Source organism: Oryx dammah, unplaced genomic scaffold (assembly GCF_014754425.2).
Source record: "Oryx dammah isolate SB20612 unplaced genomic scaffold, SCBI_Odam_1.1 HiC_scaffold_18, whole genome shotgun sequence".
NCBI classification, from domain to species: Eukaryota; Metazoa; Chordata; class Mammalia; order Artiodactyla; family Bovidae; genus Oryx; species Oryx dammah.
In genome coordinates, this window is record NW_024070202.1 from 72567405 (window position 1) to 72592543 (window position 25139).

At 36.1% G+C, this 25139-nt stretch overlaps 1 protein-coding gene across 1 annotated transcript in view; it reads left to right on the plus strand.

Annotated features, from left to right (window-relative positions):
• Nucleotides 1-25139, plus strand: part of ADAM22 (ADAM metallopeptidase domain 22) — a 235196-nt gene that overhangs the window by 204258 nt on the left and 5799 nt on the right. Inside the window, exons 25-30 of the mRNA XM_040259774.1 lie at nucleotides 1140-1230; nucleotides 4335-4352; nucleotides 10923-11030; nucleotides 13417-13517; nucleotides 13862-13928; nucleotides 24329-24452. Coding sequence (XP_040115708.1) covers nucleotides 1140-1230; nucleotides 4335-4352; nucleotides 10923-11030; nucleotides 13417-13517; nucleotides 13862-13928; nucleotides 24329-24452 — 509 coding nt within the window. The remainder of the gene's footprint in view (nucleotides 1-1139; nucleotides 1231-4334; nucleotides 4353-10922; nucleotides 11031-13416; nucleotides 13518-13861; nucleotides 13929-24328; nucleotides 24453-25139) is intronic.

Below are 25139 nucleotides of genomic sequence, written 5' to 3' on the forward strand. Positions count from 1 at the left end.
TACTGCCTTTGATTCCTCAGGAGTGCTGCAGACAAAGAGCTAACTAAGCTGCCCTGGGTGAGAGCGCTACAATTTATCATGGGGTATAAGTCTTTATCAACCAAACAGGTCTTCTGAGCCAGGAGCCAGGCAGGCCTCCAGCCTGCGTTTTTTGCTCTTGGGCTTTTACTTGTGCTTGTTGTCCAGTCCTTTGACTCACTGGGCCCCTTTCACTGCTGAGATCCCTTAAGAATTGCATCGCAGCCTGTCTGACCGTTGTTGCTGCCGGACACAACAGCACCATCACCCGGTCCTTACCTCCAGCCCTGCCCTGGCCCCCTGCCAGTCTGGTGCATCCTCGCTCTCACAGGTCATCAGCACCAGTCTCCAGCTCACCTGACTCTGTATTTTCCATTGTTTTTCCCAGATACCACAGTCATTATTGGCAAGACTGGGAACTACAGTCTTTCATCATGTATACCACCTGACCATCTGTAGCAGTGTTTTCTCCCTTTAGAAGCTTATATTTACACAGACAAAATATCACACAAAATAAGGACCTTATATTGGTTGGGAAGATGGAGTGATAAGAACAATAACATTTCTAGAATTTCTAGAGAAGAGGTTGGAGTCCAAAATATGATTTCTAAGTATTCCTCCCCAGGGGTACTGTGCTATAGTGATACTCCTTTCTTCTCCTTATCTTTATTCTTTATTTTAGTTCAATGACCTCTTTATATTTTCCAGAAAAATACATGGAAAATAAAACCATTCAAAATGCACTTGGACAAGAATTAAAAGGGAACATACACAAATAATTATTTTTCAAAAAACAATTGATCGAATTGCTAAGTTATGGTTGATTTCTCTTCCCTTAAAAATACCTACTTTTAATTTCAAGATATATAGGAATATAAAATCATTATCATATGCCTGAAACTGATATAGTGTTTTGTCATAATTATATCTGAATACATAAATAAAATTTGGGAAAAAGCTTCTCTAAAATTAAAACTGTATAAAGGAAAAAATGCTCATTTTTTAAAACAAATTTTATTAGTGTGATGATCATTAATCTGGAGAATAAAGTTCCTGGAAGAATTTTTTATCAAAATTTCAGCTGTATTCACTGATCTTCATTGTTTCTTTTCTCCCCCCAGGTGTTGCTGGTACCAATATTATAATAGGCATAATTGCTGGCACCATTTTAGTGCTGGCCCTCATATTAGGAATTACTGCATGGGGCTATAAGTAAGTGAAATGGCTCAGTATATTACTGTCAAACTGTACTTTAAAATATTTATCTAAATGATTCTAGAAATTTTTGTATCATTGGATAAATAAACCTGCAGTGAAAATCAGTCTGGTTCAGTATTCAATCCATGATGATCCTTGGCATGATTAGAGGTAACAATAATTTATCATTTTTTAGATTTTGAGATTAACTCCCATCTATTCTAAAAATACTGAATTTATTTTAAAACATTACATGAAATAAAATCAATCTAAATCGTGTCTCATACAAAGGCTGTGTTGTTTGGCTCTTTAGTGATGCAGATTCTCTTGACTTAAACCCATTCCCCCACATCTAGGCAGGATAGTGTATTAGAGAGCATAGAGTTTAGTAACAAGGGTGATATCAACAAGATCAAGAGCAGGATCTGCTCCTTAGTGCTTCCTGCTAAGAGCAGGGATCCTGCCAAGAGCCAAACCTCTGCCCAACCAATGTGAAGAAGACATTGTTATTTGTTAAATATGTGAGTGTTTTGTGGGAAGGAAAAACTCTTCAGAGATGTAATGTGTTAAAATTAAAATTCAACTATAAGTTACAACTTTTAGAAACCTAATTCTTAAGCTTCAAAGTTCAGCTTACAATTCTTTGGTTCTATGTGCAAGATTTAAAAAGTTACACATTATGTAACTTTTGAATATTGGATCCCCTTAGCATTTAGCTAAGTAAATGACTTCACACATTGCAGACTTTTTGTATACTTAATGTGCTCATTTCCCTTATTAAGTACTTCAACTTATGATGTGAAAAGTTTCCTTAGTATTCAAATAACTTATGTTTAATAAAATAAAACTTAAATAAACCAAACTTTTTTGACTAGGCATTGACTAGCATAGTGTATATAATCATTTGTTATTACTATTATCACTGCCTGACATGGTTTTAATCCAACTGAATTAAAAGACACCTCTTTAAACTAGTATGTGGGTCTTGCTGGCTGTGAGGTCAAAACATTGAAGTTATTTTGGCTGAAAAGAGAGAGTAATTAGTTGACTGCCAGGATAAACTTTCTATGTTGTGAGTACTAAAATGCAGAGAGACATTTGTGCAAGGCTGTGTTAACAGATAGCACAGACAGCAGGGTAAAGTTTAGCATAATATAGTTAATATGGCCTAGCAAATGTGTAGTGTAGCAAATGCCTCTTTAATGTGCAGATTGTTTGGCACTTTGCATGCTTATATTTGCACCAGCTGATTTCAGCATAATTTGGAGTATAAAATTATATGTTTGAAAGAAAGGCTTTTCTGTACATATATTGTTTGAGCTCTCCTTATACCTTAGGTGAATTAGCCGTATCTTGGCGTCACACTATTTCCTTGACTTCCCTTGTGCAAGGCTCATGTAGTAGTTGCCATCACAACCATTGCTATTTTGAAGTAGCTCAGTGATTTCATTTGGTCAAGTGAGAGGGAAAGCAAAACTGTTAGCTCTGTTAGTTTTCTGCCACCTACTGATGCAAACTGATATTTCATGTTTACAATCTTAGAAACAATTACCCTTTCAAAAATTTGAAACCTGAACATCTAATCCTACTGCTAATGAAATTATTTGTGTCTGTTTGCTGTACTGATTAGAATGAAAAATACTTTTTCTGTATATCATTTATTTTTATGAAATTTAAGTGGTTTCACTTTTTTGTTTCTGAATATATGTACTTTGCAGAATCTTGTTCATATACAGTATTCTCTTCACAAATAATTTGAACCCGAATGATGAAAGTTTTAATGTTACTACATTTATTCAGAATTTGTATAAAAATAGAATAAGGATGTAGAAATTTTAATACAGTAATTAAATTCATGAATATGCTGTTTCATGTATTCTATTTAAAATGCCAAGCGAGTTTAGGACTTGAGAATTCATTTTCTCATTAATCCTTCCAATTAAACTTTCTACCCCATCTCCAAGTCTTGGGATAATAGAAGGAATAGGAAATGAGGAATACTCATTTGTAACCTGTGTATCGCTCAGGTAATCAAATTGAGGGGATAAAAAGTAGAACATGTTGAATTGAAACATTTTGGCTTATTTTTCTCCCATATATGATAGTTTCAGGAATGAAAAATATTAAATATCAAATTGGCACTTTTACTCTCATGAGCTCATTATTAAGAAAGATGCCCAGAGAATTCATGGAATAGATTGGCAGGTAAAAGTGCTACAAACAAAATCTATACAACAACATTAGCCTTGATCTTGGAAGGAGGAGCCTACCTGTGAGTTGCTTGACCTTCCAACAAGTCTTCAAAATACTGACAGCTAGTTAGGTCAGGATAGAAAATTTGAAATTAGCTTGTTTTATTTAAAAATTAAAAATTATTGGCACCTCCTTACCGCACTCTCTAGAACACATTTTTGTTTCAGAATGATTTATTCTGAAACTCATGCAATTTTATTTTAGGAGACTTGACACAAAGTATCACCACTGTTGCTTTCAGTGAAACTTCAGTGAGTAAGTAGTGATGACATGGGAGGTCCATAACAGCTGTGAATGCTCATTCTACCATACACAAAATGTTCTGATGTACATTTATGTTTTCATATTGAAATTCTTAGGACGAGCTCTAGTTTGTGGCATATATTCCAAAAAGAATGTATTATAATTTTTATTTGCATGAAAATACATTTAATATATATAAGTAACTTGACTAGTTTCCTTATTTAAATCAATGTGCATGTCTGAAAACCTATATTTGAAATAAGGTTGACTTTAGGACATTACTAAATGTTTAATATGATACAGTTGAAACAATTACTTTTTAATAACTGAAGCTTTATGCTTTTAAACAATGGTTACTTGAAAATGTTATCACTAACCCTTTGGTGTCATTTCTTCAAAAGATGAAGTGAAATTTGTGTATGTGAGTGTGTGTGTGTGTGTGTGTGTGTGTGTGTGTGTGTGTGAGGCGGGGGGGGACTGTTTTTGATCTTCGTTTTAATTCTGCAATTAAAAATTTTAGTGGAGATCTTTCATCAAATGCTTTTATGTTTAGTGATTTCTCTTAATGTATTTTTTTAGGTAACTAATCCTTTCTCTCTCTCTCTCTTCTTGTCCATAAAAAGAAACTATCGAGAGCAGAGGTATGTGATAAGAATAATCTGAACAAATAACTGAAAACCAAAAGGTTTAAATCTTGTTATCATCGTTGGAATTCATACATACTGTTATAAATTAAGTTTACTTTTGTTTTTATGTTGTAGTGGTCATAAACTAATCTTGATTTTTCATGGCCTTGAAATGATCATTTTAGTACTGTTGCTGTGGAATGTGTTAGTTTAAAATAGATCTATCATTATTTAGTTTTAATGGTTTTGTCATCCAACAAAACTATAATTAGTCATTCTTATTTGTGTTACTTTTATAGTAATATATATTTAGAAGTTGAGTTTTTCCTACCTAAAACAAAATTCCTGTATGTTAAGGTGTCACCTTTGTTTACATTAGTTGATTGGCTTTTCTTCACATTTATAACACTTTTCTTGCCCAATGATTTCTAAAGGAATTTATTTTTAGTGATTGTTGTTATTTTACTAACTTTCATTAATAAATGATAAAATTTATATAGGCACAGTTTTGTGATCAGGAGAGCATCTTGGCATTTGAGGAATCTGTTTTATCTCTGCATAAGAAAAATTTTTTTTACAGATAATTGTACAGGTTTTGAAAGAAATGATTTGCATAGTAATAATCTCTGATTGCCTACTACACTATTTTTTTTTTCAATAAAAAGCCCCATAATGTCAGACACTCTGTTCATATAACCTTAAAATCTAGGTTTAGCCAGCAGTGTCTAAAGAGATAAAGCATTCATGTAGTTGGGTAAAACTTGCCATTTTTTCTAAATCTAAATTAGCCCATGTTGAGGTATACTCCTCACTTTTCACATTTAAAAACTTATAATTGCTATTAACTATTGATACCAAAAAATTAAAATATACTGGAAATTGACCATCTAAGACCACATCATAGAGTACTAGTTTTGTACTCAAGATGCCTATGCAGGCTCCTAACTTCCCACAATTGTAGGAAATGTCTGAGGCAGATTAGAAATAAGATGTAATAAACGTGACACTTTATCAGACCCTCGCCACAGCTTTTATTTATTTTTTTCCACAAACTAGAATTTTAAACTTTGTTCTGTTTCCTTCTATGTTATAATTTAAAATCTGTATAAGGTTTTAGCCATAAGTGGTACCCACAGGGTACCCATTGAGATCCTGGGCAGTTAGCCATTGGTATTAGAAAATAATGACCTTGCTCTGGAGTCACTGACTTCTATCATTAACGGAGAAAGTAAAACTGAAACTAACGGAGAAAGTAAAACTGAAACAAAATTATTTAAACAAAGGAAATAGACTTCTTTGTGACATGTTTTAAACTCTGTGTCCAAAAAACACTGAAGAAGAGCGGAAGCTATTTATGTTTTCTGTTGGGTAGATGTTGATCAGTTATACCAGAAATGTAAGTTTGATGGCTTTCACCAGTGAAAAATAAAATTATACTACAAAAGATCAAAAACTGGTGATTTAGCTCCATTTCTGTAAGAATTAAGTCTGTAGTGTAATTTAATGTTGCTGATTATTTGAAAACGAAAGCACAGTGTCATAAACACGTAACATAAGCAAAATTGTTATGGTGTGCTCTAAGATGTGTTCTCACCAGGGGTATTCTCCAGAATAAAGGAACTGTCCACATTACAAAAACAAATGGTAAATATGTAAACCTGAGCACCAATTTCTTATTCTAACTCAATATATACATAGGAACAGTTAAGAAAATTTTTGTTAGAAATCTCTTTTTTGTGCTTGATGTAATTTCATGCCTCCTGGTAATCCTGGGAGTATTATCAGTATATGATGAATACTGAGTCACCATTTCATCAATTTGGACACTCTTTGAAGTCTAGTTCATATTTTAAGAGTTGTCACTTTTCAGCAGGTACTATTTTTTTATGTATTTCAGCACAAATTTTATTTATTTTTGCCCTTATGATTGTCTGTAGCTAATGAATCTTAGAGTTATATGAAAAGTGAAAGTGAAGTCGCTCAGTCGTGTCCGACTCTTTGCAACCCCATGGACTGTAGACTACTAGGCTCCTCTTGTCCATGGGATTTTCCAGGTATTATATAGGGTTATATAATAATTGTTAAAATGGAGAAGCTGCAAGGAATGAACTTTAGATCAGGAAGTTTTGAGTATATAAATATCTTCGGAAGGACTGTCTTTTATTAGAATGTATCTTAGTGGTTATAGAGAAGCTAAGACCAATGGACCAAAGCCTACATTAGGAAATTTACAATCATGTGAAAATATCTGAAGATATTCCAATAAAGATGTACCCAAATCCAAAGGATGCCAGGGAATAGAAATAAAAATTTTGAGTTGCTTTTAAATTAAGTTTTGCTCTGAAGTTCCATGGTGGGAGGACCAATCTAGAATGAATCAGAAATCTACCTGCTAGTATGTGGTCTTGGGAAATCACTTAAACTTTCCCCAATTCCAAATGCAGACAAAGTTCTTTGTAATCTGTGAAGCTTTCTAGTAAAGAAAGTTATATGTGGTCTCTGAAGACTTTGTGTTTCTCTAATCCTCAGATGAAAGAGATAGGTAGGTATAGTTGTTCTTAAAGAGAAAGGCAGCATTCCTGACATGAGTGAGGCCCACACATCCTAGTGTGAAAGCATTGGTGAACATACAGCTTTGCTTTGACACTAAATACGTATTAAGTATGTAGCCAGTTATGAGATTCTTTAATTAATGATACAATGGCTCAGAAATGCCAAACTCAGCATAACTTTCAAATGACTGGAAATGTCAGGCAAGTAATTCAGTGAAGAAACCTGATAACCTGGTAAATTGTCCCACCAGAGAATGTGTCCCCCAGGTTTTCTTTATATTGAAGGAATGTGTGATAGGTTTAATTGCACATCTGGCAAAAAAAATTAGAAGCAAGCCCTTTTTTTCTTTTTGTTTATAAGCTGCCTAATAAAAGATAGAAGCCCCATTCTGGGAGACAGAACTTCATACATGAATTATGTCACTTTAGATCTGCCAGGGTTGGCAACTTCCCTGGCGGTCCAGTGCAGGGGGTGAGGTTAGATCCCTGGCTGGGGAACTAGGATTCCAAGTGCTGTGAATATGGCAAAAATAAATAAATATAAGTCTGCCAGTGTCATCTTGTGAAGGGCAGAGCCATGGGACTGAGGAGCCAAGGAGAATTCTTAGATATCGTCTAGTTAGAAGGATGACTATTGATAATTTTCTTTAAAATCTCCAGGAAGGAAGCCTTCCATCTATTTTTCAGTTGATGCTATTGTTTCTATTTTAGCATAATTGCTTTAGGAGTTAGCAGCTGTATACTTTGCAATAAGAATCAGAAGTTTGAATTTTAGTTTTCAGGCAGTTTAGCAAATAGCAATAGAATAAACTTGGATTTATAAAGCATCCTTATTCAGGTGCAATATTCTTTTGTCTGAAATGAACATACATAATATGAATCAGAATAAATAATTAGTTCCTATCTTCCTGATCCACACCTTAAGCAGAAACCCCCTTCCCCATTTCTTTTCTCTCTCTTACCTGTTTTAGCCACTTTACTTTCTGCTTGGAAACCTCCCTCCTTTTTTTCCCCAAGACTCTCTTAGTTTTTTAGTTTTTTTAATATTATTATAGTGATATTCATGCATCTGTCAGTGAGACTTCGTACACAGTACACAACATTTCTTCAGACAGCAATGTGACAATTCCAATAGCAGACAGCCCAGATACCAACAAAGCTTTGGAAAAGTGCCTCCTTCAGTCTTAAGGTTAAGACTTAATTTTTTTCATTGTGATCTCATTTTGAGTTTGTGTAAGGATTATTAAGTTAAATATTATGGTTCAGCAGACCCTTTAAGGAAAGACCAGACTTCTCTTATAACAGGAATCTTTTTTGAGGAAAAATAATTTAGCTAAATAAGTTTTATTTTCTTTTGGTTATTATTTATAGAAAAATCCATTCACATGTCTAAAAATATTTGCTTGTGATGTGGGAAATTTGAGGTAATTTTTCCATTATAAAACTTAGTACTGAGCAGGCCACCTAATTCCAAAATTCTATGAAACTAGTAAAATTCAGGAAGAAAAGCATAAAGACTAGAAAAACACAGTCAGTTTTAACACATTTAAAGCTATCACTTACTTGGTCATTTATGGTCTTTTATAACAAATGATGAAGTAGTATTTTATTGATTATAAGGACCTGATATTCTCTATCTTCAATAAAGGTTAATCAGGAGAAGTAGGTTTGTAATATGATATAATTGGATATTGAAAAAAGAATAAATTTCTGGACAGTGAAAGCTGTTAAATAGTATTAAAAGATCTTTAACAAAGTTTATCATCTGTTATTATTAACATTTTTATGCATTTACTGTGTGAAGGAGTTACATGCATTCTTTGTGGAATTTTAAGAATGAAGTGTAGTTTCTTTATTTCGAAGACTTCATGGTGGAGATAGAGAAGAGCCTAGTTTGCCTGGGATGATAAAAGCAAAGCCATGCCCCTCAAAGTTCACTGCGCTTAAACTTTCCTTTCAACCCTTTGACTGAAGCCCATAGTTTATGACATGTGTAGCATTTAGGATGTTGTGTGCAGCGTAAAAAAAGAACATGGACTGCAGAGAAATTACATTGAAGGACTTGTAAACGATGCTTAGCTAAACAACAGGCAAAACCATTGAGCCCCATCCATTGTGAAAAGCAGTCCATTTAAGCCTGCGGTCTCAGATAAGTGAACCCTTGGTAAATGCCTGAATGCCAGAACCATGTAAAGAAAGAGTAATTTAGGTGCAAAGTCAAGTAAAGTCACAACTTGTATTTATTTGCTTTGAATTCATGGGCTTCCCTAGTAGCTCAGCTAGTAAAGAATCCACTTGCAATGCAGAAGACCCTGGTTTGATTTCTGGGTCAGGAAGATCCCCTGGAGAAGGGATAGGCTACCCACTCCAGTATTCTTGGCCTTCCCTGGTGGCTCAGTTGGTAAAGAATCCGCCTGCAATGCAGGAGATCTGGGTTCGATCACTGGGTTGGGAATATTCCCTGGAGGAGGGCATGGCAACCCACTCTAGTATTCTCGCCTAGAGAATCCCCATGGACAGAGGAGCCTGGCGGGATACAATCCATGGGGTTGCAAAGAGTCAGACACGACAGAGCAAGTATAAATTTGAATTTAGTGAGGCACAGCTCATCAGCTTATAAAAATTATCATTAAGGGTAACAGCGACAAAAATGACTTGTTAGCCATAAAGATTATTACTGGAAATGTAATGTTAATGGGATGTTCTTTGGCGTTCTTTTATAAGTATTGATATGCTACAAAAGGCAATTTTCCTACCTGAGGCAACTTACAAAACTTTGATTTTTTTTATTTTTCAAAAAATTGATAGAGCATCTTACTGATAGGAGGCAAGACAGAAAATATGATTCCAGACAGTTAAAGATCTCTTCCATTAACAGATATATCATTTATGTTATTAACAGTATAAATATAGGAATTACATGTCTTTTCTATAAAATTAATGTTTCATAATATACTGGGAAAAATACATTTATGATCTGAAGTCACAAATATTTTGAAAGAATATGTATCAAAGAATTATATTAATCCTACATACAAATCTAATGAGAAATTTGATTTCCTTAAAGGGGAGGTAGATCACACAAGTTAATATAGGTCAGTTGTAAAATTTTATTAGCCATGCCTGTCTGGGGGGTCATGCACTGGCAAAAAATCAGATTCTATCTAAAGTTTTCTACCCTGTTCCCTTAGCAGAAATAATAAAAATATGTTCCAATCTCAGTTAATTCAAAATCAGATCGAATGGAGTCGGTAATAGTGCAGACTATGTAGATTGTCCCTTGTTGGAGATAAAGAGTTGAGGTCATCCACCAGCCACCTATAAGTATCTTTCTATAGTATCAACAAGAATTCCATTATTTTTCAACTCTTTCTTCCTTTTGCTAAATTATCTTCCTTTACATATTCTAGTGTGCAGTTAATAGAATTACATTTTTGATTGACATTTGAATCTCTTTTGGTTTCTTTATATTTCTGCTAAATGAATAGTGAGGCCCCAGATTGAATAGAGAGTTCAAATAATTTATTTGGATTAAATTATAGAACAGTTTAGAAATCAATCAGTTCTTTTAAGGCCAAATTAAGATTACATTTATAGTATTTAGAAATTACAAATAGTTTACACACCACAGTGAAAAAAAGGATACCTTATCTGGGCAAGGACTGTCTGTCTTGATATGTCTCCTTCAGCACCAGGGGTTTCTTTTTTGTTTGTTTGTTTTTAAAGACAAAATGGCAATTAACATCTCTAAGTGTAATGAAGTTACAGTGAAAAACCTCATCGTTTCATATTTTTCCCCTGAAGCAAGGGTATATTCCTCCAGATTGTAAAGACTTCAGTGATTGCATTTCCGACCTCTACAATTAGAATGACTTTAACTTGTCACATTTATTAATAATCTTACATGTTGTTATAGATTTGATTCATGTAGATCATTATCCCTACCTCTTTTTTTCCTAAAATAATATTTGTATATGTCTGTGTTCATGTGTGTGTCTTGTTTTCTGACTTTGAAATGTTTATTATGCCTTAGACAGTTACCCCAGGGAGATTATGTAAAAAAGCCTGGAGATGGCGACTCTTTTTATAGCGACATTCCTCCTGGAGTCAGCACAAACTCAGCATCTAGTTCTAAGAAGAGGTCTGCTTTTCTGTCGCATTTTCAGATTTCTACCTGTTCCATCACACATTATTCCATTAGTCAGAACATTTCATTATTTTGCAGCAGGTTTGATTACTTCTTCCTTCTTTCTTGAATGTTAAAAATAGTATCCTTTGTTCTTTGATTACTCTACTTCAAAATGCCATATGCTCAGAACCAGTGGTTTAACAAATCAGGCCAGAAAACCAAACAAAAGAAAACTAAGCAAATAACAACCCTAAGTCTATATAGAAACTCCAGGGTTTTTCAATCTTGCTCTTCTACTGCTTCAGAAACTACACATAGTATTTTATTGTATTTTAAATGGTGAGCTTTATGTCATGTTTGGTAGTCAAAGAAAAAGGTTACTGTCACGCTTCAGTAAAAGCAGTTGTTAAAATAAATTGGTAATATAAATGCTGCATTGAATTTTTTTAATTTTGAATTTATCAAAGCTAAGCTTGCTGTGAAAAAACGATTGCTTCTCTGTGAATCATATATTTGAATATTATGATTTTGCCTTTCATTCCTGGAATGATTAATTCTAGACTTTATAATTTAGAACTGGTTGCCAAATTAATTTAAGTATTTTTAATATTTAAGTTGTATAGCAGTCCAGATGGGGTTAATATATTATTTATATGTCTTAAACTTGAAGGCTGTATTCTTGCTCTATGGTCTTAAGGTATATAAGACCATTTAAAATTCTGCATGCTTTATAAATGCTTAATAAAATAAGCTGACAGAAGAAATAAATAAAATGTTTTAGGAAATGAGACCTTCATTCCCATTATAAATAACTTAAATATTCCTCTGGAAGAGTTTCTTTAAAATTGTTGGTAGGGCTGTAATGTATACTTTGGGCACAGTAGTTCCTTTATAGACTGAAAGGGAAATTGCTAGTTTATTGAGAAGAAACATGATCTCTTCTGGAGTTCTAAATAGAGTAATCTGCAAAAATTCTGCAGTGGATCTCACTCTTTATAAACATCAGGAAAAAAAAATTGAAGGAATTAGTGAGATTTGGGAACTGCTGTGGAACTGTCCTCTGCATAAAGGATTGTTTTTACTCAGATAACATAGCATAAATCTAAAAGTTAAATTATTAGTCTTTGCATAAGGAGTACAATTCTATAGAAGGATGTTCAAGTATTTTATTCTTTTAATTCACTGGGTACTTTTTAGCTAAGAGAATAATCTTTTCTTAAAATCCTCACAGTATATATTTGCTTGATCAAATATTTAATTTTAAATCAAGTCACATGGTAAATAAATATAGAAATCAATAGATTCCAGGAGAATTTCTATTGTTCTTTTGTACAAAATAGGAGTTACTTTATACTTAGCAAATGATGGTAAGAAATCTAGGGAATTACATAATAATTGTTTTGAGTTCCATTTATTTTCATTCATCAGTAGAAGTTTGCTTTTAAAATAGATGTTTTTAGCGATTAACTGGAATGATATATGGAAAAGATTTAAATTACAGCACCATTTTCTAAAGTACTTCAAGAAGAGCTTAAAATATTGATTTGAATCTTTACCAGATTTTAGCAAAATCTCAATGGGTTTTGACTTTTAAACAGTTAAATATTGTACCAAATTATGTGATTCCTCCTAAGTATATGCAGTTTGTCAAAATGCTTTTCTTACGTGGTTCAAGGTAGGTGTGTAAATTTTGCTTCTTTTAGACAATTCATTTAAAGATGTTAGGACACAAAGAGCAGAAGGGCTTAATGGTACATGGACTTTATGAGAGAAAGCTCCGTGATAAACATCTGACTCAATTCAGTTATTGGACAGTTAACCAACAGTACCGCATTTGGGAGGGGGGGTGCATATTAGTGGAGAAAAATGCCAATTCTCAGAAAATAATTTTATTGTTTAAGAAAACTTAAATATTAGGTTTTGATAAAGATTAATCTTTGATAAAGGTTAACCAGGTTCAACTGAGCAATTCTTATTGAAATCTCTTGGAAGTCCATGTTCTCATAATACTTGAATGGAAGCCATTGCTTTACAATTAAGAAACATCTATGGTGGGACCCCATTATAACTCTTGCTGCATGGATTATGTAACTGAAATACGTAGTGTATTTGCTCTGTGTGGTCCTTGGGAATGTAATTGGCTTGCACAGTATCCTGATACTTTTCAATTACAAACTCTTGTAATGGGGTTCCATTGTATTTGACTTTTCTTAAATTGAATGTTGTGTAATTCTGCCTTCTTCATGAAGACTTTCATGTTTTCTTCATTCTTTCATTTCAGATTTTTTCTTTCTTGATTTATTTTAATGCTCAGTAATGCTTAGAAATGTTGCTTACTGATTTCAAAACATTCGTTTGATTATATTTTTGAACAGTATATACACATTTTCAATTTCAGGTCAAATGGACTTTCTCATTCTTGGAGTGAAAGGATTCCAGACACAAAACATATTTCAGACATCTGTGAAAATGGACGACCTCGGAGTAACTCTTGGCAAGGTATAGGGCAGCATTCTGAACCCATCTGTCCCCATAACCTTAATTCTGTATTGTGTGGTGCCTGGTTGTAAAGACTTGTTCTTTTTCATTAGTTCTTCAGCTCTTCTCCCAACAAAGAGGAGGACATTTCTTATGAGATGATCCGGTTCTTTTTTCTTGGTTGGGAAATGATGGGATTTGGTAGCACCAGGGCGCTGGGTACATGAGAAGGCTGCACAGTGCTCTGAAGTCCTATGTTCTGGGCTGGTGCTGCTGTGAATTGCATTCACTTGAAATACAGTGTAATTAAACACACAGAAGTTATTTTTTTATATTCAAATCTAGCCATAAACCATCTTTTTCAGGTAACCTGGGAGGCAACAGAAAGAAAATCAGAGGCAAAAGATTTAGACCTCGGTCTAATTCAACTGAGTAAGTCTGAACCTCTAATGGAAAAAAGACCCTGCAAGGTCCTGTGCAATTAGTGTGAAATGTTAATTAACCTGATCATCAAAGAACTGTAAACCATGCCTTTGGGTCTTGGTTTTGTCGTTTTAATCCTTTTATTTATTTATTTTGCTGTTTTAAAATTAACCATGGATTTTCTCTTTTACATAGGCATCTCCGCAACTGTGCCCATACCAATACCCCCTGATAGTGGGGGGTCTCACCCTCGCTGCAGGCTTTGTCCTCCAGTAACCTGCCATTGTGGTGTTTTGGTTCCGTTTGAAGGGAATTTTGATAACATTCCTTTCTTCTCATCGCCCGGGGTCCAGCCATTTCAGAGGGGTCACCTTTCCTCTCCCCGATATTCACACAGCCTAGAAGCATCAGGCGGAAGTTTCCACCGTACCAGAGCATGAGAGCTGCTCGCAGTGTGAAACCACCGCTCCCAGGGCTTCATGGCCATCTAAGCATTCTCTCAGACTACTGGAATATGGGTCCCTTTAAAATTTTCCTTCTGAGGACATTTAAAAGGGTATTTCCCTAAACTTGCTCTTTAACGGAATCATTGTCACTGAATGCAACACTGTGTTTTAAATGATAGCCATATATTTTTTTTAAGTCGAATGGGGTTAGCAGTTACATTTAGAGTCATTTATAGTGAGGTAAACACCATACACTTTTAAAATTTGTCTCTCCACTTAAGAAAAATCAAGCAAAACCAAGCTTCTTGAAACCTTTATTTCCCATCATGGAATAAAACACATCCTTAGTTTTCTTCTGGACCTTGCCACCTGGTTTTAATTAACCATAGTTTTTGGACCTACCTAATTTCTTCTTTTTTTTTTTTTTACTTATTTCTCACTGCAGTGTTAGTGATTATTCCCTGGATCTCTATTGCTTCTTCATGCCTTAATACTTAAAAAATCTGAATAGCAGATATTTGTTCACTGCCTGTCAGAAACTCATGTTAGCTTTTCCATCATATACCCTACCTTTTTCAGTCCAGGACAATAACATTGCCCTGAAATTTGGAGCTTCCTGCTGATGGTATTGTCTTGTAAGTGGCTTGTCAGTTTACTAGAGGATATGTTACCTTAGCAACAATAAATAGGTTCCAGTGATACCATTGCATGGTCCAGAATGGCATCATAGAACTCCATCACAAATAACTAATGTGTTAGAGTTTATCTTATACATTCCCAAAGCGCTTGGATGCTTTAGGGCTCATCATGGATAAACTCTTGGAATGTTTGATTTGTTTTGCATGAGGTCACCTGGTAAGAGCTTCTTAGCTTATCTCAGTTGCTCACAAGAGTACAGATAAACTGGTGAATGTTCTTCAGGACTTCCTTTGTGTAACTGTGTAGTGCTTTAACAGTATTTCCTGTAACAAGGCTTTGAAAACTCCTAAGTGAACAACTACCAAATATCCAATATTGTATTAAGGCTATGAGTTTAAGACCCAAGGAATACTTGGTGTTTAGTGACATTTTCTAGCAAATCACTTATTTTTAAAAAATTATTTATCATGCAACAAATATTATGATACTGTAGACAGCCCTTGAGAAATCTTGCCTGTGAGATAATTACTACATTTAATAAATCAGCATAATGGAGTCATCATTATGAAGAAGTATTAAGGATGCTCTCAGATTTTTCAGACTTTCAGATTTGGTTACATGACCCATATAAGCTAAATGGAACCAAGTTTGTGAAGCTGACCACTTCTCACATTCTCATATACCTTATTGTCCAGACACTATGTTTTGTTTTATTTTTCTTAAAAGAAATCCTAACACATAGTATATCAGGAATTATGTCAACAGTTTTTTTTTTAAATACTTCCCATGTTTATTAAATAATTGCAATTGCATCTGATATAACAATATCATTTGTATGATTTATAAGAGGAGCAGTATGACCACAAACATATCTTTTAAATTTTTTTTAGGTTAAGAGTTACTATCAGGTCCATTATTTCAACATTCCCTTTAGTATCTGATCATCCCAAAGGATGATGAAACATGAGTTCATTAAAGAAAGTGAATGTGAAAGTGAAGTCGCTCAGTCGTGTCCGACTCTTTGCGACCCCGTGGACTGTAACCTACCAGGCTCCTCCGTCCATGGGATTTTCCAGGCAAGAATACTGGAGTGGGTTGCCATTTCCTTCTCCAGGGGATCTTCCCGACCCAGGGATTGAACCTGGGTCTCCCGCCTTGCAGGCAAACGCTTTAACCTCTGAGCCACCAGGGAAGCCCATTAAAGAAACTGCACCGTAAATGCATACTGTGCTATGAAACGTCTTTGTTTATTGTATTGTCTTCCACTCAAAGCTTTTGCATCTTCCTCACTGTTGTACATGATGTAAAAACAAAAGGTTTTTGGCTTAGACTTTGTATCATATATTGTGTTTTTACAGGAGGGAGCCCCAAGCACCTGAGCCTGGGCACTCCCTCGCCCAGACAGTCCCATCCCAAGGCATAAGCTCAGGGGGCTCTGACAGCCCCCAGACAGGGAGTCTGGATCACAGGTCAGTCTCCACCCGCCCCTTCATTCTGGGCTGCCACTTAATCTCCCTCCGAGTCCCTTCCTTGGCTGAGAGCAGAGTCATTTGATCTCTGACTGACCCCCAACGTCTGCTCAGAGGTGCTCCTGGTCCAGCCAGCACTGGCTAATTTTCCTCTGCCTTTCCATTCTGGAGAACACAAAGGGCTCTCCTATCCTGTTGAATGCTTTTTTTTTTTTTTTTTTTGCATGTTGCGCTACAAGCCAAGTCAAGCTACGTAGGCAGATGCATCTCAATGTGATGAAATCTCATCACTGTAGCCAGCACGACCTAGAGATTATTAGGAGGCCCACTGTGAAGACACTTTCATAGGCACATCCCCAGAGGGAATCTCGATTGAGAGCTCTCTTCAGTGACCTAGCGTGAAGTGATCACAGCTTTCTGAGATGCTTCCTGACACAGAGAGAAAGGCCTGACATATGCAAGTCAGGCCACATGGCTGTAGGTTTCTTGGAACAGCCATGGCTGTTCCTTGGAGCTTCTAAGATTGACAGTGAAAGAAACACATGTCTCCTGCTGGAAGTGGGCGACTGCCCGTGGGTGACTCAGTTTGCTGTGCGGCTATGTTTCACCTGTAACAGCTGCATGGGCTTTTTCTACAGTTTTCCCCAGGCCAGAGCATTCACTGGCCTTTATGTGTGGCTGCACTTGCTTTTTGACTTTTTTCTTTTTGTTCAGAGTCTTAGTAAAAATTTTTATGCAAGTTTTAATTGGCTATCTATGTCAAAAGCACAAGTTGGCAATGATTGTGGCTAAAGGCAAAAAGAAGTGTGAGTTGTGCCCAAGTCGGACACTGTCTTAGCAAAAATGGTCTTGTAAGCATGAAAAGCAAGCAAGCCCTTCCCTTAGAAGGGAACTTACGATGTTATTTTGTAGTGTACATTGGTTATTACTAAAAAGGAAAGGGAAACTTGAGGGAAAGCACAATGGAAATATAATCTAATATTGTTTATATAACGGTGGAAATGTATCTTGATTTAAATGTATCTACAAAAAAAAAAAAAACACAAAAAACTAAATATGGAGGCAAGAAGCAAACTTTAACCACAAGAAAAGCAGTGTATTTTATAATTTCCCCTGGTTTGTTTTGAAATAACTTTAAACGTTTTACTGAGCTTAAATCTTCATTGTCTGTGGTATCTCCGGAAGTTACCTTTTAAATGAGAAATCTCAGTGTAAAATTTCCAAATTCTTCTGTGACTGAATTTGTTGAATCTTTATGTATTTGACAAGGGCATATTCTAAGAGGATGTGGTTTTGCTTGGCTCCCAGGGTTAAAAATCAAAAGAAATTCTGGAAAAAAATATAAAAACTCTTGTACTCATATTTTTACTGCCTTTAACATCTTCCTTTGTGCAGTAATTCTGATGGAGACTTTGTCAGATCCATCAGGAAAGTGTTAGCTAAGGTCATTATTATCCTCTGACAGTCACTCACCCAGTGATCAGATACTCAGAAGGCAACTTCTGAGGCATTTCCTACTGGAAACATGAATGTGAAGTGCACAAAGGGGAGGAAGGATGGAATGGCAGCTGCACCTAAGTTACCACCTCAAGATCATGGAGGCCTCCTGGGTCCATACTGTGTTGGAGCTCCAGGATCAGAAGAGTGGGACCCTTTCTGCTCATTATAGAGCCAGCTAGATCACCATCTGCTCTCAGGAATGAGACAGAAGCATATAAAATCTTTCCTTTCATACTGGAAAGAGAGCTTGGCTTCTTTTAATTGTTCTTGGGATGTTATGTTCTGAAACACCAGGTTGGAATTGCAGCCATCTGAGTATTTTCAAAAAGGCCCATTATCATTTGAAAGCCAAGGAGACAAATGAGTGGTGGACTGGAAAAAAGCCTTTGGAGGTGGGGCAGCTGACATTACTCTGAAAGAGAGTTTCTGATTCACTTTGGGAAACCACTGGAAAGGCTTTCCCTGAAAGGTTGAATATATGCTAAAATGCCTTGAGCCTTCTTGTAGTTGAGTTAATTGTCATGTTGGTGTACAGACTGCCTCATAATCACCCAGCATCCATCCTGGTTTATTTGCCATAGTCACTTGCATTTAGAGGGTGAAGAACATCCTTGCTAAGCTTGTGCTGTGTATTTTCAGATTTTCTATCTTGTTCTGCTTTCTTTGTTCCTTCCATTGCTTTCTGCAGGTATTTAAACCCCTGGTTCAAAAGAGACTATAATGTAGCTAAGTGGGTAGAAGATGTGAATAAAAACACTGAAGGACCATACTTTAGGTATTTTATAAATTAATTTTATATCCTTTTCAAACTCTCCCAGCACATACAAATACTGTTGTGTGACTGGTTTTCTATCTTGTATCTCCCAATACAAGTTCCCATAGGTGGAAAAGGTTCTTGTTTATTTGCTGCCTTTTGACCTCTGTTTTTGGCTTCATGAGCAAGTCTAGTTCTTTTCTGAATGTTTCAAATGAACATATTTGAAAGGGTTGCCATTTAGTGCATGTCCCTATCACCATCTTCAGCTTTTTAGTAGCTTTCTCTTCATGTTATGCTATGTACTGTTCTATGGGCATGAAGCATACTTTCCACTAATAAAGAAGCACTATTAACCTGAACAATTTAATTTCTAGAACCTAGCAGTTTCATAATGCATTTTTCCTACTTACTGCCTTAAGAGTGCATAGTACATACAAAGACTCAAGGAAAAACATGAAAAGTAATGAAATGAAATGTAGTGGAATTTTACTTTCAGTAAAAACAATTATTTGATGGAACTTGAAAATTATTGAGATACTGTTGACCGCAAGAGAGAGTATGGAATGTGATGAGGCTTTGTTTGTTCAGTACAGCCATTTACCACCAAAGAAAAGCTGTGCTGAGAAGGGTGTTAAGGATTCTCAAAAAAGCCTCTAAGGAATTTTTTATTCCAGTAAGAATGTTGTTGTCTAGCCCTTCAGGTAGAACCAGGAAGAAGGTCAGAAACACGATCTTGGTTTACAAAAAAGCAGACAGAGTATTCCTCTATATTGAAAACTAGCAAATTTACTCAATTCACTGCAGCTCAGTTAATATTAGAGGTCAGCGAGAATTTCCAAGAGCTCCTAATGGCATTTTTTCTCTCTTTACAATATCAAACTGATTTCCTGGATGTAAACATATGCTTTAAATCTGACAACTTTGTGGACAACTAATGTAAAGAAGCAATATAGACTCAATTACTACCTCTTCGGAGCATAACATCAACAGTTAGCTTTCAGATTCCTTATTGCCATGACTTGGATCAGCATTGATCAGATATCAAAAGATGTATGTGTTTCCAATTCTCAGCACCCATACAAGGTGGACTTTCTCTTCCAGTGTACCATTTAGTTTAGACATGTATAGTTTGAGAAAATGATTAGACCAACCTGCATTTTAATTTGATCCATACATTTGCATATAACTCAAGGAAAGCATAACCCTGCTTGCTCACAAAAATATCTCCTGCTTTTATACCCCATCTTCCCCCTTCTTCCCTGCCCCTCTGCTAACACCACTTTCCCACTGAACTTCATACACATACACTCACATTCAAACATCCCACCTCACCTGTAGCTCCCAAGATGGCCAGCGTCAGGAAGACAGGTAAGATGATTTTGGATGTTATTTGGAATCTTGGCTCACCTGCGGTCCTACTTCTCCTTTCTATTTTCCTCAGGCTTGTGGGCAGATTACAACTTGTATCGGCCATGGAACCAAACCACAGTAACACAGTGACTTTGGTCCCATATGGGATAGGGCTTACATGACCTAAATGGTCTTAGCATTTTTGTAACACTGATTTGTGAAATGGTACTCCGGAAGAGTTGATTCACCTCCCCTGGGTGAGCTGAGTAGTGTATGTGGCTCCCAGAGCAGAGTTCACATTTCTTAAAATCAGCACCCAGGTCTGCCCAGAAGCTGCATGAGTAAATGCAATTTGGATGGGGGAATGCTTCAGCTTCCCCTGTTGCACGTGCAAAGCTGCAAGGGCAATGGTAGAGGGTTCCTTTATCTCCTCTCATGATGAGACGTTGGTCCCTACAGTGGATAGTCATATGAAGAATTCTAGATAAAATTTAGTGGAGGGTTATAAGTTAACTGTCATATGGGGGTTAATAAGGGTTATGCCTGTAAGACCTGAAAGTCAACACAGAATTTTTGTGGAAGTGGTAAATAATTGAGATGTTCCAGGGCTTAGAACATGTGATACTAACACAACAGAGTGAATTTCATCCACTGTCCGTCCACACCAAGCCTCACATAGGAGACCCAAAGGCTTATGCTTTGCCAACCCTATGCTTAAGCTCAGGTCTGCTTCGTTGCCGCCAGGTCATTCATTCAGGATTACCTGCCAAAACCACCAATGAGGGCAAAGGTCACTTTATTAATCACCCATGTGGTGTGGGGTTTGTGGCATCCTTATCAAAATGCAGTGGGGACTGGTCCAAAAGACAGTCCAGCATTGAAAAAAGAAAATGGTACCTATATGACTCTGAAGAGCAAAGCCTATGCAGGAAGATTTTGAGTAATCAGACTGCCTTGCTTGGGCTCCCTTACCCAGTTCTTATATGACAGTATTTGTTCAAATTATTGTCAGTATATTTTCAGATCATCACAAAGGAGCAGGTGGGGTCACAGTGAGCGCATTATCTTTTCACAGCTAGATCCCGGGAGCAGTTCTGCTGGCGACAGTGCTTTACCAGCTCTTGGAAGGTTTCCCTGGTGTTGTGTATTATCCACTTGATCACTCACTTCATCCGTGGTTTGTTCTTTTCCATGATCTTGTGGAAATGTAATAACTCTGGAAAGAAACTAATGATAATAACTGTCATGTATTGGGTGCCTGCATTGTTCCTTTATTTCTCGCTACATCATGAGATGTAGGCGTTCTTGTTTCCTTTCTGTGTACAGAGAACACTGAGGCAGAAGAGTAACTCGAGGTAACACAGCTAGTAAGTGTCAGAACCTGAATTACGAGCCTGGCTCTGACTCCGAGGCTCTTCTTTTTCCATCATACTATTTCCATCTGTTCTTTTTCCATCAGACTACTATAACATTTGCATATGAACACAGCCAAGTGAATTAAGAGGTGGGCATGTGTCCCACGTGTGTGTGACTGGTTTTTGCCTGTTCTGAGGGACAGAAGTGAACCAAGATTGGCCTTTGTCTGTGGACAGAAGGCAAACCCAGAAGGTCTGATGTAGCCCCCAAATACTCCACAATCCATCTGCACATGGACATACCTTCACTGTGTAATTCTCAATGGCACCCATTATGATTATGGGTTATTATGGTTTTAAAAAATGCAGTAATGATAATGGTTAGCATTTGTCCAGAGTTTACTTTGTAAAGTGAATGAGCTGGGTCGATGCTTGGTTTTTGGTGAAAGCCAGATTGGAACCACCAGGCAAGTAACCAGGTTCAGAAAAGTGCCTGGAGGCGGTTTTGAAGAAACATTTTTCTTAGATATTTGTGAAAATTTTGAAGTTTGTTTCCATTTTCCCTAAACTAACTGACCTTACCTTGTTCTCTCCTCTTACTCTGACTCCTGCTCTGGTGCTCTGCATCCCCCAGGAGAGTCCCCTGATGCTGTCACCCACCACTCAATCCTGACCTGAAGCCCCTCGCCCCTGCTAAACTGGGCTGTGTGGCTTCTCTCCCTGTTAGGGTTCAAAGTGTCAGTTAAACTGGTGTGTTAATGTGAGAAGTGCTAAATGTGTAATTTCTCTGAGGTTCTGGAGGATACCTCTTTGTTTTTAACTCATTGTTGGCTTTGGCCAGGGAGATATTTGAAGGGGAAGCTGGACTTCCAGCATCCTCATTGGAATGGCCCTGTGTGTATACAAAGCTGGTCACTTGGAACCATGACCAAGTGAATGGCTGGCATGACTTTGAAGCTATAAGCCAATACCTCATGCTATGGACATACATGCACACAGCAACATGTTAAAAAGATGACTGAGTTTGTATGATCCCCTAAAGTAAACGAGATTTAGTTGTTTGTGTACCTGACTCTTTTCTGAACTTGGATGTCTTATCAGTAGTGATTAGGCTAAAAATCTGAACCCAGTTTAATATCCCTAATTTTAGAAGGATATATTTAAGTATTTAATACAAAAGTATATGCTCATTTTGAACATACTGAATTTGTTTCCTAAAGATCACAGTCTTATTTGAAATGTTTTCCTAAAATTGAAAAAAAAACACACATTGATTTCTGAGTTAGAAAAAGATACAGTAGTGCATTGCTTTAATAATACTTAAGAGGATTTGCAGTATCTATAAATTCTTAGTTTCACCCATCTTCTCTTCAGTGGAGAGCTTTAATACAAGAGGCAGCAAGCAGTTGCAATATTCTGACAGTTCACATGAAGGACCATTTGGTCCTGGACATTTTCCAAAAATAGAGGAAACAGTAGGAATTACAGATTAAAAGTAAACTGAGTCATTCTTGATTCTTAAAATTGAATCAAATCTCAGGATTTGTAGGAAAAATTATTTTCAAACCTCAACTTGCATTCAGTGTCCATAAAATAGAAACTGACTTGAAAAATACAGCAAAACCAGAGGAAAGAATAATCTGTGGATAGAAATCAAAATTTAGAATCAGGGAGGAAAAGATATCTTTATTTGGTGCAGGCAGTACAGTCAAGCGGAGAAGGCAATGGCAACCCACTCCAGTACTCTTGCCTGGAAAATCCCTGGTAGGCTGCAGTCCACAGGGACACAAAAAGTCGGACAAAAAAAAAAAAAAGACTGAATTGAACTGAACATTTGTGAAATGGGTAGCAACTGCTAAATGATCATGCCTATTTTTCATTGACACAGTATAAGTTGAGGTTCTTCATTTTCAGCTGTTTGTTTTTTTTTTTTTCCACTTCAAAGACAAGATAGCTGATATGGGCTTTCCAGTGTGCTTTGCTTAGTCATGGATATTACCACTGTACATGCTGAATAAAACAAGAGCAGTATAATACACCAAAAGCTCATGCATATTTTTCATAGGGAATATCTCCGTGATGAGAACACATGTTCCAAATAAGAGTTTTTGTTGTTGTGTTTCAAAAATTCCAGTCATTAAAGTGTTGCCACCTTCTGGACATGACAAGTATGCCCTACATGAGCTATCAAGATCTGTGTCCATGGCTTAGAATCCTCCCCTATACAGCTATGATGATTAGGGACTAATCAGACCATCTTTTATGTTCTCATCAGACTCTTTGTTTGGCTGGAACTCTGCACTCCTTACCGCTTGCATGTTTACTAATTTGTTATTAAAACCCTTGTATCTGCCTTTGTTCTTTCACAACTAACACACTGGCCTCTGAATGCATGAGTTTTGTAGAAACTGGTGTGTGACTTAGTAACTAATAAATGTATCAATTGCATCATATTTTAAGATCTTAAAAATACAATTGGAATTACTGTACTAAATTTTTTTTACATTAAGTCATAAAATAAGACAGACTATTAATATGTTGTACACTTTATTTACCATTATGAGCTCTTAGAATATTTTTAATCTCTCATTCACTTTAACTTTTTAAAACTGTTTAAAAAAAAAAAAAACCCTCATTATTTGCTTTCTGGCTGAAAAGTATGATTCTGTGTACTAAGATTTAAACAATCCATTGCAATTGTGAAATTAGGAAGACAAACACTAGCTAGCATTCCAGTGTTGTGAATGACAGCGTATGTCCCGGTAGTTAAATCTTTGCACTAGTGGCCTATGAAAGTAGATATCAGAGGGTTCTTTCTGAACCCACTTTTCAGAATTTGAAAAGATTTTAGGCAATTACATAATATGTATCTCATGTGTTCTCAACGTCTCAGGACTTTATCTCCTGCCAAGTCTCCTTCTTCGTCAACTGGGTCTATTGCTTCCAGCAGAAAATACCCTTATCCAATGCCTCCCCTTCCTGATGAGGAGAAGAAAGTGAACCGACAAAGTGCCAGGGTATGTGAGAGCTTCTTCCATCCATATATTAACATCCTCAGTCATTATCATTTATTTGTGAGTTGATGTTTTAAAAGAGAGAGCCATTTTCCCTTTTGTTTGTAAGAACATGAAAAAAACTGAGTTTGAAAAAGTAGATGATTCTTGGGGCTTTTGGGCCCAAATTTGTTTAATTACTGATGAATTTAGAAGTATTGGGCATGTATTAATCATTTACTTCTTTTCATTTATGTCTTTTGTTATTCACCAAAGTTGATATATTACAATCTGGAATAGATAAAACAGAGACTATATTTTGTTTTATCAATTTTTTCATATACCTGGAAATTTCTAGACATTAAGTAAACCAAACTTATGTCCATGCACAGTTTGCTTATTCAGACTTCTCACTGGCAAATAACACCCAATAGGATTTAAGGACTAGGAACCCATAACAGGAAATCAGATCAGTGTCTTGGGAATGGAGGTGGAATTTAGATGCAAGGAAGGGAGCCTTGAAAATCTGTAAGATTAAGAGTATAACAAAGAGTGTAACAAAGTATAGTGAAATTTAGCAAACTTTTATTTAAAAAAATTAAAAACATATTTGGAGATTACTATTTTTATAAAAATATGATTCACCAGAAGTTTCATAGAAATACTAAGTCCTCTTGGTCTCACAACATTCCCAAGAACACTTCCATTGTG